This window comes from Syngnathus leptorhynchus, chromosome 3, assembly GCF_054491065.1.
Source record: "Syngnathus leptorhynchus isolate UIUO chromosome 3, UIUO_Slep, whole genome shotgun sequence".
NCBI lineage: Eukaryota > Metazoa > Chordata > Actinopteri > Syngnathiformes > Syngnathidae > Syngnathus > Syngnathus leptorhynchus.
In genome coordinates this window covers 18,814,096-18,834,240 of record NC_141197.1, presented here as the reverse complement: position 1 = coordinate 18,834,240, position 20,145 = coordinate 18,814,096, and the positions used below count along the sequence as shown (strand labels likewise).

The 20,145-nt window shown below is 39.2% G+C and overlaps 1 protein-coding gene across 4 annotated transcripts in view; it reads left to right on the top strand.

Annotated features, from left to right (window-relative positions):
• LOC147059622 (protein kinase C-binding protein NELL1-like) overlaps nt 1-20,145 on the top strand; it is a 94,624-nt gene that overhangs the window by 63,980 nt on the left and 10,499 nt on the right. For all 4 annotated transcript variants that reach the window (XM_085907916.1, XM_085907915.1, XM_085907914.1 and 1 more), the window contains 3 exons: nt 5,209-5,334; nt 10,092-10,214; nt 18,811-18,906. In XM_085907916.1, the coding sequence (XP_085764042.1) occupies nt 5,209-5,334; nt 10,092-10,214; nt 18,811-18,906 (345 nt within the window). The remainder of the gene's footprint in view (nt 1-5,208; nt 5,335-10,091; nt 10,215-18,810; nt 18,907-20,145) is intronic.

Sequence of the window (20,145 nt, the reverse complement as noted above, 5' to 3'; positions counted from 1 at the left end):
CGTTAAGTTGGAAATCAATCGATTCCATTTTTTTCTCTTTATTTTTTTCAGTTTCTGGGATATGGTTAGTGTGCTTTCTCCTGTTTTCATGTTGTTGTTTTTTACATTAAATAGTAGTTAGAATCATGCTTTGCCATTACGTTTAGTTAACCGCTTGATGAACTTCAGTAATGATTGATTTCAAAAATATTGTTAAAGATTACCTCCATTTTGATGGGCAGTTATTTTTAGGCAATTATATATATATTAAATACAGTATCAATATTATTTTTGTCATTTTGAGAATATTTTTTTGTACATGATCTGTGATCTGTTATTGCCACTGAAATATAGTGGAGTGTAAAATAAATGAATGAATGAATCCATGAATGAATGACATTGAAGGCAATTCTTAGAGATATCAAGGTGAGAATCAGTTCCCTGTGGCAATCTGATATCTTGATTGTCGAGAACCAAAATTCATCATCCAAGTCGACGCTGAAACCTTCACAGTTAATAGAGGCGTCCTCCAGAATTCCGGAGTTGAAATAAATGGATCGGCTGGTAAGTCAACTTTCGAATGATCTCCATATCGGAGTGACAAACACAATCATGTTGGTTGACTTGCTTTGATTCATGCTCGAAAAGTGGAACGTCACCTCAAATTCAGTGTGTGAACAGATCGGTGGCCATGCATGAAAAGGATAATCTCGTCCGTTGCGTCTTTGTGTGCTCCTTCCATGCTTCATTTAGTCTCTGACTCTTTCTTCAGATATTTCTGACTGGTATTTTTTTAATCAGCACAGTCAAATAAATTACATTATTTGTCCTAACCCTGCCATGTCGTATCAGGCAGAAAGCCAGGCGGCCATTTGCAATGTTAATTTTCAAAAGTCCATTGCAGTTACCTGTTCAAGTTTGAGACCTTCTCTCTACTGGCTTGCCCGTAGCGCCATTTACGCTCCTTTTTCCCATACTTATTGTGCTTGTTTGTTTGTTGATTTTAGGTGAAACCTAAATTCCTTTATGTCCCCAAAATTTCCTCCCCTTGTCCAGAATGTTTTGTCATTCCAGAAATTCAAGTGAGGCCATACTGTATTCCCCTTCCAGGTTGTAAACCTCAGTCCGGTTGTGTCATTTACTCGCTGTAAACGATATCTGACCAGATTAATGATGTCACTGTGAGGATTTCTTTCCCATTGACGCAGCTTATCTGTGTCTCGCTGTTGCTGGCATTTAATTGCACTTCATGTGTAAGCACTGGAGGAACTCACATTACGAGTGCCTCTTCCTGCTGTTTGCGCCAGCGGCGTATTCTATTCCACACTGCTCGTTTCCATAGCTGTCCTTCAGACTCCCTTGAATGTCAGCTGCTCAGGGCTTCAGGTTGCTGTCTCAATTATAAGTTGAGAATGCTTCAGTCAGTACGGAGATCTGTACAAACGGCATGCTGATAGGACTTTGGTGGCGAGAGAGGACAATGATGGTCGGGCCAAGGACGAGCTATCAGGTGATGTAATCGAGACAAATGAAGTCTTATACAAATTTTTGGAGTGGTTTACTTTACGTGCAGGCATTGTAGGTACAGTTCACACTTAGGATCAGTGATATTCAAAAGTAACGTGTTATCCTAATATATATATATATATATATATATATATATATATATATATATATTATTTATTTATTTTTTTACAGTAACGCAAGTTACTGTAAAAAATTATATAAATGAATATAATATATATAAATATGTGTTACTGTAAAAAACTTTTTTTTACAGTGTCACATTTTGTACAGTAACAGTTATCTGACGGCATTTTACAAAGTCCCAATCCATTTGTTTATAGCAATTAACAATTCTTACAAGCTCACACAAAGCCAACTGCCACTTAGCATTCACCATTAAGTGGAAGTGCCATTAACTGTGTCGCGAGTGCACCAGTAAGTGACATTTAACTACTCTTGAATAGGAATTGTATTTTTTTCAAAATTCCTCACAGCTGTACAATTCTATTCATGGAACAAAACAAACAAAATACATTACAAACATTTACGCATAGTGAAAATCCATAAATACCCTTTTTCCCGCCTAAATAAAAATAATTACTTATATTGAGTTATGAAAGGTTGTCTTTATTCTATGTCCTATCCAAAGCTAGACAGATAAGCAGTAAAATAACTAAGTTACTCTTTGAAGGTAACTCCGACAACATGATGGCATGAAGGTGAGTGTGAATACTGGTCTGTCTCCAAAATATCTATTTCATGTTGAGACCATTTATAAATCCCAGAATAAGAGCACTGATGTTCTGGTGAGAAAGTGTGGCTGCCTGTAAAAAAAAAAACAAATAAAAAATAAATCCCCCATGGTGACTAAATTAAGGGGGTGGTTTTCTATTTTACCAATGATCACTCCCCCATCGGCTGGCGCACAACAAAACTCATGATTGTGTAATTTCCGCAAATCTCCTTATGTTGTTTTTGAGTGGAGAGCAATACTGCACCGATTCACAGTTGACCTTTCAGGAATCGAGTTTTCCGCAGTGGTGCGGGACTAATCAGCCAGGCAGACCAAGGAGATGGTCCTCAATCCAAGGGCAGGGGGTCGTTTCAGGCAGACCGCTGCTCGGGTTTTTCTCTTACGAGGATGCTGAGTGTTCGTGTGGTATACTGAACCAGGAGCTCAAGGTTCTAGAGAGTAGACAGTGGACCCGGATTCTTGTGGGTTCAACAATAGTTCATTTGACTTTTTTTTAAATAAATTTACGTCAATTTAAAAGTAACATGAAATACCAATTTATGTTCTGATGCTTTGATGTTAGAGTTTTGTTTCGGTTGCTAGCAGGCATGTCTAATATTTCTCGTTGTCACCGTAGACTGTCAACAAACTCAACAGAACATTCTGCAAAATGATGCATGGACACATCGTTGTTATCCAGAAAGCTTGGAGCTTTGTATTCATCGATTGCAGTCATCAATAGTCGTATATTCACAAAGCCCGACGTCTCAACAGCTGAGCTTTCTCCAAGTTTTTGCACTCACCGAAAAGTTCCGACATCATCATCATCGACTGAGAACAGAGACGCAAATACAGCTCATTAGGAATCTTCAAACACATTCTGAGGTACATTGCACATCCACAACAATTAGAACAGAGCTCAAATTTTTTTTTAATGACACCAAAATAAAACTTGACATGTTATTTGCATTTGCTTGTACATCCCCCTCAGCCCATCACTCAGTGTTAATTATCACATGATGACACAAAGGATGACACCAATTAATCGTTCACATCCTGCTTTATCAAATATTTATAGTATGTGTTCCCCTCAAAATAGCTGTCATCGGTAAGATTTCAAACGGTTCCATCCCAGACACATTTTGTGTGTCTCTTATTTAAATTTTTATTAATTATTTTTATCACTATTATAATTATTTTATTATTTATTTTAAAAAATTACATTTAATTTGGATTGTTTTTGGCACTGCACGATGTACAATGAAAGTGGGTTACTGTCCCACATTGTGATTGGGCTGTTGTAGAAACTGAATGTGTTTGTCCTTGAACTCAGCGTATGTCCTGCCAGACTGTAGAGGTCCTTCAGGGAGGTGAGAGGATGGCCATTGATTTGGTGTTGGCTGTTCATGACACTTTGGAGTTCCATCCCTGTGTGGCATGGCGCTGCTGGCAGTGCATCAAGACGGAGCAGCGCTAAAAGACAGTCAGCGGCGGAGAGTCCTTAGACAGGCATGCTGTACCACTCTTGAGGTGTTTGATGCGTGTGCCCGGAAACTGTCACACGTTACACCAGTACACGCTTTGTCAATGAGAAATTTTTCTGTTAACTCGTTCGCTACCATTGACGGCTATAGACGTCAAATATCCATTTGAACTGGGCTGGCTGGCGGTGAATGAGTTAACTACAGCTTTATTGGTGGCAGTCGATTCATTCTTTTTTTGCCTTTTAGGAGTATGCTTGCTTCATAATGACATCGGTTAACAAGTTGGATATGTCGGACCTTAGTTTCTGTTGTCACGTCATTACGCTAGTAGTGTTGCTACTACTCACAATTGTTGCCGTGCTGATTGGTAATGTTTTTTTGTTAGCAAGTATTGTGTCTTATGATATTTTATCTATTCACTACGAGTCTAGTCATTGAAAAGGGGATTGTATGTCTGTGTTCTGGAAGAAATATCAAATGTGTGTGTGCGTTTGTCTGTGTGTGCTTTCTGTGTCACACTCTGCCAGCTTCAATTATCACACTGCATAATTGTTGAGTGAGATTAATTTCAGTGTAAATAAAAATAAAGAGGGTGACAAAGAGAGGTCAGAGAAGAAGGAGAATGCAAATTGCCGGGGCAAATCCCTCCACTGTGTATCAAGAAGACACACAAAGCAACTACCAAATGTTTAAATGTCAATTCACAGCGGCAAACCAAAAAACAATTAAATAATAGCAACCAGAAAATGATGATTGTATCGCGTGTTCTTCGTTCCTATTTTGCAGGATGATGCAACAGTATTTGGAGACATCAAAGAAACGTAAACTGCAATGTGTGATGTTCACGCTTACAGATAACAGCACGTTATCGACATACAAAGGTTATCAAATGAGTCATCATCCCAGTAGGATGAGAACCCGTTTTTTTATTAACCTCTGCGCAGTAACTGGCACGTTAGATGAGGTCTTATCCTTGTAAATTGCTACATTGATACACACAAACCCTTCTGCCCACACACACTCACATTGACACAAAGGGGTGGAAGCATCAGACACACACACAAGCCCTATCGTGTCTTATTTTTAGCTATTCTCCAGTTGTGACCTACATCACTGCATGAATAAAGCAGCAGAGATGTGAGAATGAGCAGGGGGAGTCAGACGTATCCTACCGAGTAAAAAAAAAAAAAAATCCTTCCTGTTTGCAATGACAGTTCCATTTCTGTCAGCAGCCCGCAAAAAGCGGAACAAACATTGGATACGATAAAATATTTTATAAAATGTTTTACTATGGCTAAGACCGGGTAGAAAAGTGAACTAAATTATGAGCTTTGAATCAATCGCAACGAGAGCCCGAAGTCACTTTTACACTTTCTAAGGACAACACTCTACAATCATTACGAACGACCATTTTTAAAAAAATATCTTCTGTCACCTCCTGCATGCGATCCATCTCACTTATTATTGCTTCACAGATCTAAAAGAACATTCTTTCTTTGTTCTCAGATATCGATGAATGTGCAACCCAGATGCACTACTGTCAGTCCAACACGGTGTGTGTCAACCTGCCCGGCGGCCATCGCTGTGACTGTTTGCCAGGCTTCACCTGGGTGGACCAATACTCATGCACAGGTAAGTTTGTTGTTTTTTCAGAACCGACTCACTCTTGCACGTCATGCCCTACGCTGTGTGCGGATAAAAAGAAAAGCAAGCCCAACATTTCCTATGACTTCTCCACCTGCGTGCTAATTGCCTTCAGGTGCTGCAACAGCAGGTAGAAGCTCTTAATAATGGCCAGAGGAAGTGGAAAGCAACCACCACGGCTACCTTCACAAAGGCGAGGGATAGCCTGTGGTGTCATTCAGAGGTGGTGTTGAAAATTGGCGGCTCTTGTCAGAATAATGTCGTATCATGCCTCGGCAAGCGCGATGATGAATTATTTGTTATCTGAAATTAAAGCCTGCAGAAAAATGAAAGGAATTGATTTTCATGAATGTATTCGTTACAGTCTGCCCGAGCCCGTATGGCTATAAGGAAGTAATTGCGGTCATTCAGGTTGTCCACACTTGCTATGCAGTCTAAAAATATCGTGACTTCTCAACAAAATAGAGAATGATCAACAAATACTGTGTTTTATTTTGTCCTTATGTAATACAGAGCATGACCTGTTGTTAGGTCACCGTGTCAGTTTAGAGCGGGTTGTTTGTACAATCTTCTTCATTATCGCTTCCTTTTTTTTTTTTTCCCCCCCCCTTAGTGTACTTTAATTAGCTTGGACTTGGCAGGCACAGGGACAAGCATCCGTGGACAATCAATCTATTTTACAGCTTGTAAAGTGTCTTGAGCTGCTGACTCGGAGCAGCAAACATGTGCTCCTGAAGATAAATTCTCTTGCGTGCACTCAAGGTTTTCATATGTGCGACATGGAAATAAAAAGCTCCTGTAATTGGTCCATACTGACGATTCTATCCACTTACCACAAAAAGCATTGGAACAGTAGTATTGACTAAAACAATTGATACAAAAAATAATAAAAGAAAAATAATAAACATAAATATAGAATAACAAAAATAAATAATAATAAATAAAACAATAATAAATAAGAATAAAACACACACACATATACACCTCTCTGTTCAGAAATAATTTTCCTTTATATTAAAAAAAAAAAACCTGCATGGTTCCTCTGAGATATAAAATGCCATTAGACATTATCTCGTGCTCTTTCTCTTTTATCATCTGCCTTGCTTTGGGGGCTGTCCTTTGTGCTGACAGTGCCCCGTAAACAATAGGAAGCTGCAGTAATTGTGGTTCCACTTGATTTCACCTCTATGGAAGCAAGCAAGCAGCTCGGGGAAAACAGGGAATGGACAGAGAGACAAATTAATATCGCTCACAGGGCATTGTTTCTTCATTCAGACATTATCTCAAGTTATTCTGATCAACAATTTAACACGAGTTAATCCAGCCCTAATTTGACCTGCATCGTGGCGGAGCGAGAGGGGAGCCGCTTGGGCACTGGTCCCCACTGAAATATGCTTTGGGTTTTAAAGAAAATATCTTTAAATATTTTCAAATGAATCCAAGGGCCACTGCTGTGATGCCTTGGCCACCCCACGGATCCCCAAGGAAAACAATTCTAGCTCCGCCAGTGTGGGGAAATACCCTGCAGCCTCGTTAGGGAATTTGATTCAGTATTTGATTCAGTCAATCCACAGTTGCACATTTCCTCTCGGTGATTAGTTATCTATACAAAGTGAAATAGTGATGTATTTTAGAATTGTAACAATAAATAATGAATTGTGTTCGGAATATACAGCTCCGGCCAATTGGCATAAGTGGCAACGATGAATGGTGTTTACACTCAGTTTTATGATTCAGTGCAGGCAGAACACAAATGATTTCCCTGTGGAAGGTCATTATGAGCCCTAACTTCACGTGTTGGTGGATAACAGTGATGTGCCATCTGTGATCGCGGAAAATGTCCAGCTCCTGCAGTGTACTGTATCTTATGATGGATTTTACAGTCGTGTCCCGCTTTGTGCAGATGCCGAGTTTAATATTTACTCATAACACTGACACAACGAGCTGTTGGATTCCATTGTTGTCTGATTGAAACAAAATGACATTTAACTGCTTTGGGTAATATTGTTTACTACTGAGAAAAGCATTGTATACTCACAGTAATGTTTAAATGTCTTATATACAGTATAAGCTAACAACAAACTGATGAATAACTATCTTTGAAATCAGAGACGAGTAAAAACTGTTCAAATATCTTAAAAAGATGAATGTCATAACAATTCCTAGCAATATCTCTATTTTTTTAAAGTGAAGACAATTTGTAGTTTTAGTATCACCTTATGAAGTGGATCCACAATTTGTCTTCGCGGGCCACATAAAATGATGAGACGGGCCGTATCTGGCCCCTGGGCCTTGAGTTTGATACCGATGTTATAGCATATGATAAGAAGGAGCTGACATTAATTTTGGGCATGCCTTGTATATTGTTCGACATTCCGACGCTGGAGCCCCCCGCAGACACATTGGTTTAATGAAAATTTAATCAAATCTAATTCCAATGATACATATAATGAATGTTGAGCTCAGGTGTGACAAGCACGGTAACCTTGGCAACCCTCCCTGTATACGCTTTTCAAAGATGAAGGTTATGCTGTAAGGCTGGCAAAGGAGCAGTCATTTTAATAAACCCATCAAACTTGGTTTGAGCAGGAGTCATGTAAGTTTTCATCAATTCATAATTGTGTCTGTAGAGGCCAGTGTTTATATTTAGCTCCTCATAAAGGTTTGATGCAAGATTTCTTTTCCACTTACTCAAAGGACGTCTACAGTGATTTTTGTCTGCGTGTTACACCGCTGTGCGGAAAGCTTGATGTTGCGCTCTCTGGAGAGGCATTGATTCCATTTCCCCTGGGTGAATACACAGAGACGTCAAGAATATAATGCATGTTTTCTGACAGGACACATTAATGAAACACGCTTTTCATTAATGTACAAAACAGCTAAAGCATCTCAGACGTAGCCCTGAGCTCTGCAAATTCGTAGGGTAGCAAATTAAATAATGTCAATGTTTTGTGTAGATTCTTATGGTCAGACAATGAAAAATGATTTTCATTGTTTGAACAAAAGAATCTACATATACGTAGCATTTCGAAGACATGATGAATCTAATTGAAATAAATGTAAATGCTTTGTTTGGGCTCCCACAGATTATAACAACAAAATATATTCATTTGCAACAGAAGAAAAAAAAATGTTGCATTTTAAGAGTTCCAGAGAATTACAGAACACTTCACAGCTATTCCAACTTTTTGGTTGAAATCGCTCAGTATTGAGGGGGATGATAGTTTTATGCAAGTGAGACACAGATCACACAGACATTTTAAAAGAAGAGCAGCTGACTAAAAATTGATTTCGTTGTGTAACTGTACACATGGGACATGCAATGACAGAAAACATAAATATGACAAATTAAACTTGTAAGTCAAGGCATCACTGTGCAATCCTTCAGGGAACACTGTAAAGTATCACACAGGCAAAGCAGCTGTCTGGTAGAATTCATTGACTGCTGGGTCTGCAGAAAATTGCCACTTTAGCATGGAGATTGTTATTACACATTTACTGGACTAATTTCATGGGAATCCATGCTCCCTCAGCTAAATACTGCAACAACCAATCAATATTGTTTCCCCCTGCGACCCCGGAGACAGCTCAGTTCTCGTCACATCAAGGTGAGCATCAAGGCCGAACTAGAAAATAAGCATGGGGACAGAAAATACATCAAATATAATAAGAACACAACTGGGGGCCCAGTGAAGGAATCTGAGCATAATAAACTATGAGTGAAATTGTCTTAAAACAGGACCCCGAATCACAATACCAACCCTTCCGTTTTTTTTTTTTTTTTTTTTATCTCAGCATAGGGAGCATTCATCGGGAAGACAAAAGCTAAATTATTTCAGCTAGCTGCTGCGGGGCGTTCATCTTGCCACTCATTAATTAAGGAAAATGTATTAGTCATGACTTCCAAAACTGCATATTCATGAGGAGTGTGCGCCCCAAGGAGAAGGCTGGCTGCCTCAGGAGAAAAGAACATGTTCAGTACTTAAAGACTTTGTTCGGATATAAGGAAATATTCTTCCACCGTCTCGTATAATAATCTGAAAGTGTTCCATATTCAAATTGAAAATCAGATGTTAGAAAATTAATCTGATAAATTCAAGCATAAACACTGAAATGAACGAATAACATATTTAGAATCAAATCGCATCATTGCAATTTGTCATGCTATTTTAATTATGCAATTAAGAATATGAATAATTATGCTTCTTTTTTACTCTATTCTGCATATTATTTCTACATCGTGCCATTCCCATGTCGTTTCCACAACAGCTTCATCAGATTGTCTCATTAGTGGAACATGTTCATGTGTAACGTATATGGACTGCAGCAAAGATGAAATCACTCCAGCGGGTGGATACACAAAGTCTGAGTTGAGAGAAATTGTTGACTCTTGCTTTCAAATAAATTCTCAATGGGAGGACTCCGCTCGTACTCAGTATTGCAAACGATGAATCAACAAACCCGTTGTCTCGTTAGCATAAATTGTTACAACACAATGGGCGGATACGATGCTTAGATGATAAAATGAATGAAGGATGATTTCCTTTTTAAAGTTTAAAAAGTCAACCAGCTCGAATACAGGGATGTCATATTGCAGTCTTAGATCCTCTTAATTCTACTTCTGGGATTTGTTTTTTTACTGAAGAGAGATTGATCTTCCGACATAGTTGGGAGCCGCCGGCTGGCTAAGTTAGCCAACTGTTGCTGCTGTAATACTTCTCACATAAGCTATGTCTCTCTTCCAGAACATGATGAGTGTGCCAGTCGTCAGAACTCGTGCGATGAGAATGCGATCTGCACCAACACCGTTCGAGGACATCTGTGTAGCTGCAAGCCGGGCTACGTTGGGAACGGCACCATCTGCAGAGGTAAGTTCCTCCCTTCGGTCATGTCAACCAATTAGGAGTGATGGGGTGTCTCGTAGTAACATCTCTGACTGTCTGGTTAAGGCCTTCTGCTGATCACCTTACCAGGCCACAGATTTTTTTTCCCCATTGTGAAACTTGATTTTTCTGGCATCCCGTGAACATGACATAGGTTCATCATCTTTCCCTGATTCAATTGTGCGTAAAACTGCCTACACCGGAGCCACTAAATTGAAAAATACACTGTTTTCTTTTTTAGTGCACTAAAGTTGGGTCCTTGTCAAATCAAACATGGAATCTCTTGAGAAATAACATTTCTAGTACAAGAGAGACATTATTTTATGACAGCAAGCGTAGATAACCTGGATAGTGTTGTGTTCTGCTATCACTTTTTATTTTAGAGCAAAATATGTACTGGCATAAAAATGATCCAAATGCTACAGTTAAATGTGTTTGTAAATAAGATGTGAATGGCTTGATGTACATTTTTACAAGCCGATTATAACATGCTGGGTGGCTGTTGAGCTTCGACTCCCAAAGGAAAAACAACAACGTGAGACCTTGGAATGCAAATTCTAATTGACATGGTAGATGTGCGGCTAAAACTCATTTCACACATACTGTCGCATAATGGGAAATATATTTAAATGTCTATGCTGGGAAAATTACACTTGTCATAAAAGGTTTCACTAAAACAGAGTAAGCCAGTTCATTCACATTAAAATCACAATTAAAAAAATCACATTGAAGAATAAAAAAGCACTCACAAGGCTTTAAAGGGATTTTGACAGTCTTTATATGTGCTGTGTTTAACTACCAAATCGGGCAATAACAAGCTCACGAGGAGCCTTTCGTGAAATTTTATCGCGTTGCACTGTGGCAGCACTTGGTTGTCATCCAAAGATAAAAGTCTCATTAATTAGGGTGTGATTCCACAAAATGCGTTCCATCATGGGACAGTGAGCGGTTGTGATGAATCACCAGCTGTTATTCTTACGGTGCTTCTTAAACACAGCTGAGATAATACTGTGTACTCAGTCTATCAGTGGGTTTTTTTTGTTTTGGGATGAGCTCATAATAGCAAATGACAAAACGTACTCGACTGAGGCCCCACTGTCTCCAGAGGTTTCAAACTCATTTTTGTCACGGGCAACATCGTAACCATAGTTTCCTTCGGAAGGCCATTATGACTGTCAATGCCTTATATTTATTCTATACAGTACAACCTACACAACAAACTGATGAAGCATTACTTTTGAAATCCGGACTAGCAAAAACTTCAAAAAGATGAATGGTACTAAAAATTCCTAGCAATTTTTTAAAAGTAAATACAATTTGTCATTTTAGTATTGACACAAAAGGTTATTGCAAAATTTGTCTTTATGGGCCACATAAAAGGATGTGACAGGCCGTATCTGGCCCCCGGGCCCTGAGTTTGACACATACAGTCTACGCTGATGTCACAAAGGCATTAAGATGGGTAGCAGGCACAACGCAAGTCTTGGGACAGATCAATGCAATTTATAAAATGCTTCCCATACATTTTCTCCCTCTGGAATGTCTCCAAGCTCATATATAAACATGGAGGCAATATACAGTCTGAATCTATCGCTAACAGCGCGTTTTTCATGCTGGGAGTCATTGGCAAAGTGCAAATGAAGGAGCAGAAGATTAAAAAGATGAATATATGGAATTACTGTCAAGAATATGAAATGTGGCAATTTTCTACACTATTTGGAATATGTGGATGTAAAAATAACCCACTTTGAGTCCAAAAAAGCTCCGACCCGCTATTTGGGTCAACTTGACCCAACAGTCTGAGTAACCCAATTTTGCTTGTCGGTTGTTTTTGGCCCAACTGTTTTCCGAGTGTACTTAATGATAATGTCCCTAAAACTTCCAATGACTTCCTGTCCTATTCCGGCCAATTAGTATTATTCAAGAAAGGAGTTGGAGGAAGTGGCCTCTACCGCGCCCCCCCCCCCCCCCTGAGATCTCATTACTGTGTGAATGTGACGGTGTTGGCCAATCGACCTGTGCCTCCCATTTCATCCCGCTCATACATCACTGCATCCCCCGTAGGACGGAGGGAATTAGTCTGAGTGCGACTGCTGCTCCTCTGTCTGTCGCCGTTAATATTAATAGGAGCAAGAATCGTGTTTAGCCAGCCTTGAGCAACGTATCCACGGCAAGCGAGGCAAAGTCAGGTGTCAGAGCCAAAAATGTCATTAGAGGAGCCATTTGAAAGCTGTGCAGGTGTTGCACGTCATTCATTTTGGAACTTTGGGAAAAAAAATCCTACCTAATTGGATTGCTAAGGGGCAAGACATTTTCAAGAATAATCTCATCATTGACTTGTTTTTTTGTATTTTGGGGAAGTTCATGGGCTGCTATATATTTTTTTTCTTTGCAAAGTGGTTGTTTGTTGAGGATTTTTTTTCCAAACTCATACTGTGCCCCTTCATTATAGGAGCATAGTTTGGAACTTTTTTTTTCTTTCGCCTTCCCTTTCCATGTTTTTTTTTTTTTAATCTAACAAAATCTGTCTCCCCCTGTTGACCAATGTTTTTTTTTTAACGTCTCTTGAACAGTTTGTAACTTTATTGCTCTTCACTCGTGATTCTATTTCATTCCATCCCCTTCCTATAACACATTAAATTGTGTTTCACGCAGCGTTGAGGATAATTCAACACATACTGCATATCCAGTTTCATTCCAGCCTTTTATATATTCTCACATGTGACCGTCTGAGGCTTTCAACCAGAGTCAAGCAATGAGCAGGCAGCAGAAGGTTGAAAACAAACATGGCGCTCATCGATTGAAAATATTTGATGGCAATCGACTGTATCTGGTTTAGCTGCAATTGAGACAAAATGAGAGGTTAGGACACCACAAACTTTTTTTTTTGTGGTCGTGGCTCTCTCAAGGGAAGAAAGGTGTCGCCTTTGTGTCAATTGCCATTTTATTAAGTCACAAGACGATAAATAGGCCACAGCAGTTCCACGGGAGCAAAGCAAACAATTATAGATCGGCATTGTCTCAGCGTCAGCCTAATGATCGTCCGCCTATCGTAGAGCTCGTGTCGTTTGTTGAATAAGCCAGCTAATCGTGTTCATGGCCCATTTCATCTCCAAGAGCCGCTCTATACAGACCAAAGCGCTTGAGTAGAATCAGGAGACAAAAGCGTGATCCTTTTCTTTTCGCATCCTCCTACCAGGGCTAATCGCAGAGGAACTGTGTTTGACAAAAGATTTGTGAATTCTCAAGGGAGAATGTTTACTTTAGGAAGAAGGTGGCGGAAGATAAGTACGAAGGAAGGGAGTTGATGGCTGGAGCCTTGAGTTCCCCTTACAAGTGTGAAGGATTTAATTTGATGTTTACATAATGGTTGTTCCCCTCGACTCATTTTAATACAATGTGCCGCAGCTTCTCGGCTGTGCCAGAGGGCAGTTGCGTCTTATTTTAATTGCGCCAAGCGGTGATTAATTGTGGACGCAAAAGAAGAAAGTACACGTTTTACACTTTCTGGCAATTAGCATGCGAGGCAATTATTTTTGGGCCGGTGCCTCGCCGTGATGACGATTTTTGCTTGAGGAGTACACATTTAAACTCGATCTGCCTTTAAATGTCTCTCTTTATATGCTTAACCTCTCTCAATAGGGATTTCTTACCTGTCAACTGTTTTTTTTTCTCAACTTATCATTGTCTGTCACTCTCACTACCTGATCCATCGTTCATCGTGACCATGTGCTGTCTTTCGGGATGACTGGATGACACTTCAGAGAAGCTTTTTCTTGAGGGAAGCAATGAACGCCGTCCACACTACGGATTTCCTTTTCCTATTTGCTGACATATCCAAGCTGACACCATGTTGGAACATGCTTGGATTGGCTGAGCAAAAACACAAACAATCCAATGAGACTATGAAAGCAAATGTAGCATATTTTCCAGAGTATGAGTCGCTCCGGAGTACAAGTCGCACCAGCCATAAAAAGCATGATAAAGAAGAAAAAGACGCATGTCGCACTGCAGTATAAGTCACATTTTGGGGGGAAATTTATTTGATAAAAGCCAACACCAAGAACAAACATGTCCTCTTGAAAAGCAATTTAAAATACCACCAGGCTGAACGCTACCTTATGCTAACGTCACATAAACAAGGAACTGAGAACGTGCCATATTAACAGTTATTCAAATAACTTTAGCATAAATAACATTCTAACAAGTTCATTGAACCATCCATGTCACCCCAAATCATTCAATTCATCGAAATCGTTGTCCTCTGTGTCACTTTTAAACAACTCCGCTAACTCCGGAGGTAGAAGATGCGGTGCTTCCTCTTCTTTGTGGCTTACGTCAGGGTCATCGTCAGTTGCAGTTCCAATTATTCCACAGGCCTAGAGCGCCCTCTTGCAGTTTAGTGTGAAAATAACATGTGAAATGATATAATGTGTTAATAATTTGACACATAAGTCGCTCCTGAGTATAAGTTGCACTCCCGGCCAAACTATGAAAAAGAAATGCGACTTGTAGTCCGGAAAATACCGTAAGAAAACAAGTCAACACAATCTCCTGACCGATCAAATGCATCTCGGAGTTTGTGCATCCCTCCTCCAGAACCTGGCAGCATGTGTCACGTGTAATTCCCGCACGACATCATGCATCTCAGCAGTAAACGGCGTCTTATCAGTGAAAGAGCAGAGGGTGGTGAAAAGTGTGGCGTCAGCGACCTCGGCGTGTGTGTGCGCGCTTCAATAATGGATTTGGACGTAGGGATTCGTTGATCCCGCTCAGCATTTAGTTATGAAAGCTCCTCACATCCGAGTGCCAAGGGCGTCCCTGTTCCTCCCCTCTTGCTCCTCTGATAGCTTCTCTGCCCCTGTGACTCTTCCACAGATTGAAATAGATTAAATCACCCATACGTGATGGGAATGGTGAGTTTCACAATGAATGTTTAGTCACATGCAGATTTTTAATAGAGGCCGTGAAATTATTATTTTCAAATGTTCGTTGTCTTGCTGGTCGCTGTAAAAGTTAAATACGTTCAAAGAGATTTGCAGGTTGGCATATTCTCCGTAATGCTGAAAAATACTAAAAATACTGTAATCTCAAATTTCCAAAGCTCAATTAGCCAAACTTCATTCGCATTTTTAGGATTTATTTTCATTTTAAGAATACACAGTATACTATGGTAAAATGGTACTCAACATTTTTGCAATAGAAAATTGACTTAAGCCAGTTCACTTGTTCTAAGAATGAATGAATGAATGAATGAATGAATGAATGAATGTATGATGAATGTATGTATGAATGAATGAATCAAATAAACAAATAAATAAATAAACATTTGAGAATCTGCGATTACATTCATCACGAGAAAAAACATCTTCTTGTCGGCTTGCGTGTTTTTCATTCCCCTGTTGACCATTAACAAATAGCTTCTGGTGTCATCTCAGTCTAATTCATCCATCTGGTTACAGAGGCAAGCTTGCAAAACCATCTGCAGTGGATTTCATAAACATCAAACGACAAGCTCACAAGTGTACGTCGAGTCGATTGTTGTCATGAGCATTGTCTTGACCACTGGAAAGCAAAACATCTGATTATCCCACAACTGCCTGTTCCTTACAACTGGGCACCATTTTAAATAAAGTATAGCTCAGATAAATTTCCAAAAACACATTTCCTAAACGTAAGCAACCTTGCCATTTTTTGGCAGAATTTTCAAATGTTTCCATAATTTCCTACTAGCTGAAGGCAATCCATCTGTAAGGTGATTGGAATATATGGCGGCTCCTCTGAGTAAAAGAACTCTCACTCAAAGCACAGTGGGTGTAATAAATTGCTATGTCAGAGGTATTGATCATCTGCCCTCGCAAGCCGCTGCGGATGCATTATGATGACAAAAATCATTCTTAATGCAGCTTTAATCTACGCAGACCGTCTGGCGCACGTTTTTATTGTCAAGTAAGCAGGGTCATTATTTGAGATCCTATGGAAGAAGCTCAACACAACCTTGTAGTGTGTTTGTAGCTGAATATATTTTTGTGGTGAACCTTTCTAAAGATCCCAGTTTGATTGAGGCAGTTGACCTACGCCGAACAAGGTCATCAGTGAGGTTTACAAGCCCACTCTGACCTTATTCGGAGCGCTCATTGTTTCCAAAGGCTGTTTGTCCCTCTAGCAGTCCAAACAACAGGCAGCCAAGCGCTACTTTACAAGTATTGATTTATTCACTCATTGGAAACTCAATGGCTTGCAGTGACGTGCAACTTCTGTGTTGATATATAGCATCGCTTCTTACTCATGTGACTCAATACTGAATTTTTACTGGAATGTAAAAATTTAATTAAAATTTTATGTCTACACATTTTTAAGGTGGAAGTCAAGTCAATGTGGACTTATTTTTTTGATGACCAATCCTAAGATATGGAAATGTCCTGCTTTTATTTAAAGAAAAAAATTGTCATTATCACAAGACCAACAAAGCATTAACACATCACATCAATGAACTGTGCAGCCGTGGAAGCTCATAATTAGCGGAGTTTTCTTCCATGCTCTAATTAAAATACGCTTTCGATATTTCTCGCAATTGGTGGAATACCCATCGGCTCTCACTGTTCACTTCAACACTAATTCTGAGATGGATCCTTAGATGCCCAATGAGCGTGAACGGGGCTGTTAGCCGTGCCACATAGTGGAGTGATTTGATTCTCACCACCCACTGGAAAGCAATCTAGGTCCATAATGGGAAACTCAAATAGCAAATCTGTGAGTATAAGCATGTCTCGAGAAGTCGCGAGTCAGCAACAGGCTCACTTAAGCATCCAGATAGTTTAACCAGAGGTCACGGGAGTGACAATGAAGGAGGCGCCATCATAGCATGGATTATTCGTCGCACTAGCACCGCTCCTGAAATAGAAGGTAATATTGTTGAAGGAGAAATCTGAAAAAGGAAAGCGAATGATGAAAGCTACTACGGTTGATTGAAGCTGCTTGATGACGCTAAATATGTATATAAATATCTATATTATATATAGATATATATATATATATATATATATATATATTATGTATTTTATATATTTTTTATTATTATTGTATTTTATTATTTTCTTCTTATATAATATATATATCATATATGATATTTTTATTATTATATTTTAATATTTTCTCATTATTTTCCTTTGATCATATTTTTTCAGATATTAGGTTCATTGGTTTTCTTTGCATGATTTATCTTAGTACATTATTTGAGACCAGAAAATAAACTACTAACCAATAAACTACAATTCCACATTTCCATTCCCACCACACACAGCCACAAAAGTCTGTCTTGGTTCCAAGACCAAGCAGTTTATAAGTGTGAAAAGTGGTTAGAGAAGTTTTAAATTGAATTGTACTCCTGTGTGGGAGTGCCAATATTGACGTTTTATTCTGCTTCATCCCATGTCTGTCCGTCACGTATTCCCCTGACAACCGTTCTTCTGAATATGCGTAGCCTCATCAGGAAGATGAGGCGGCAGAGTGAAGACAGATTGCTCTAATTAAGACTTCATCACAAGATTAAGAAAATAGCATACATATTGAAAATCACAAGACTTAATGAAGCCTGAACGTTAATTTTTACTGCAGCCCAATTTATTAGTTGCATATAGATACACGTAATAATGAATCACGAGTGTTACGACGGTCATTGTGGTTTCCCCTCCCCGTGTTTCAAAGTCATTAGTTGGAAAAGACGAGCAGCAGAACGCTGATGGCGGCGAAATGATGATTAGTGCTGCAGATAGATTGAGTCAATACAAGTGTAATTAATATTTCAGCCTGAGCTTTATTAGTAGAGGAGCAATCAGGCTCTTGATGAGGGAATTTTTAAATCAGCGAGTCACTTAAATATACAGTCAGTGGTGTTTGATTTTATGTAAATATTTTTGCGCTTTCTAGCTGTTGTTGTGATCTTTTACAACATTCATACACGTGTCGAGGTTGTTCAGTCAATTAGGCTCATTTTTCGACTCATTATTTAGTACTCAAGGCATTTTTTATGAATGCACTTGTTTAACTTTCCCTACTTTTTGCTTTCTTGGTGAGGGATTAATTGCACTTGTTAGCTAGCCGCCTACTCTTGTGTCGTGTGTGTTTGTGCCAAATTTTTTAATGAAAACCAGACCATCTGCTTTGTGTTTCTCTGTTTGAGGTGGCATCACTCAAAAAATCGTTACTATATGCTCTCACCAGCACACATCTTTTAGAATTGCAAACTAGAAATGCAAAATTAGAAATGCTTCAAGCCGACTGATCAATAATCTTTGGCCGTGTTAAAATGAATCACACAGGAGGCTGAGCAATTCTTATTCAAGTACTGAATCATAACTGCAAGCGTGGCTGTTTTCACATATGACTGCTTGATGTTTTCAATATTTCGTATAAATTCACAACTTCACAACTTACACACCCTCAGCAGGGCATTAGAACACATATGGTAGAATGATAAAAATATTACAGAAGTGAGAAAGAATCCATTTATGCTTTGTGTTTCCTAACAGCTGCAAGTGTGATAGCGTTTTTAGAAAAATATTTTTCCCTGTCTTTTCAGCTTTCTGCGAAGAGGGGTGCAGGAGCGGCGGGACATGTGTGTCCCCCAACATGTGTGTTTGTCCTTCAGGATTCACAGGACGATATTGTGAGACGGGTAAGTTGACACGTATTTTGCTCTGATTTCAACTTGAGCGACATCATATGTCTGGAAAATTATTTAATTTGGCTCAACCATCTTACGTTTGGACTTTTTATAAGCGGCAAACTTATACATCGCTTATATATAAGTTCAGAGTGCTGAAAGTCCCCCGTGATATTTCCCTAATGGTGTTTTAGTAGGTTAGTGGGACTTGGACAGCGATGTAAAAGTGTGAGAGCTCGGCTAAGGGAGTCTCTTGAGAGCTCGGTGATTATTTTAACTACATGGATTCATTCCCAGCTAAAGTCAAATTTAGAGCCCTTCACAGTTTAAACTGTCATAAAGTCTTCGCACCCTTTGGGAAATTGGGGAGGAGAAATGAGACCCTGCAGAAGGAACCAAAGAGCTTTCAAACAGAACATAGGTTGTCAAACATAAGGCCCGGGGGCCAGATACGGTCCGCCAAATTATTTCATGTGGCCCGCGAAAACAAATTGTGCATCGACTTCCTGTGTCAATACTAAAATTACATATTGTTTTGTCTTTTAAAAAATAGATAATTGCCAGAAATTTAGCATTCCTCTTTTTAAAATATTTAAACTGTTTTTACCAGTTGCTGATTTCAAACTGTCTATAAGGCGTTGACAGTCATAATAGCCCTCCGAAGGAAACTGAATACAATGCGGCCAGCAACAAAAATTAGTTTGACACCCCTGCAATAGAAGAGAATGGAGAGACTAGCCTTGTAAAAAAAATAAAAATAAAAAATAAAAACATTATGTGTATTTTCCAATAAAAGAAATATGGAGAGAAGAAAGTGCTGACATGTTTTTCTCACAAAATAGCAGAGCGAGAGCCCTCGGTTGGTAATATTTTGTATTGGAGGTGAAAACTATTTTGGGCTGAGTCTCTTTTCATAAACGATGAAAAGCCATGTTTGCGAGTACAGCGGGATTATTGTTATTATTCGCAAGGCTGGTGGCGCTGCTGCCTGGCAGCTTAGCCAATGTTGCTTTGCTTCTTGTCAACTCACACGTTTATGTATTTTGGGAAACATCACAAATGACAACGTTCGGCTTTAATTTAAGAAGGTTTAACAACAACGTATTAGGAAGATCTGCCGAGTATGTACCTACCTGGATTTTCAGGACCTCACTAATATTTGGAGGAAGTGAGCTAAATACTTTTCCTTCTGTGAGGATGTTATTTTGGCAAATACTCCATAATGTGTTATTGGAAGTTTCTCTGGCATTA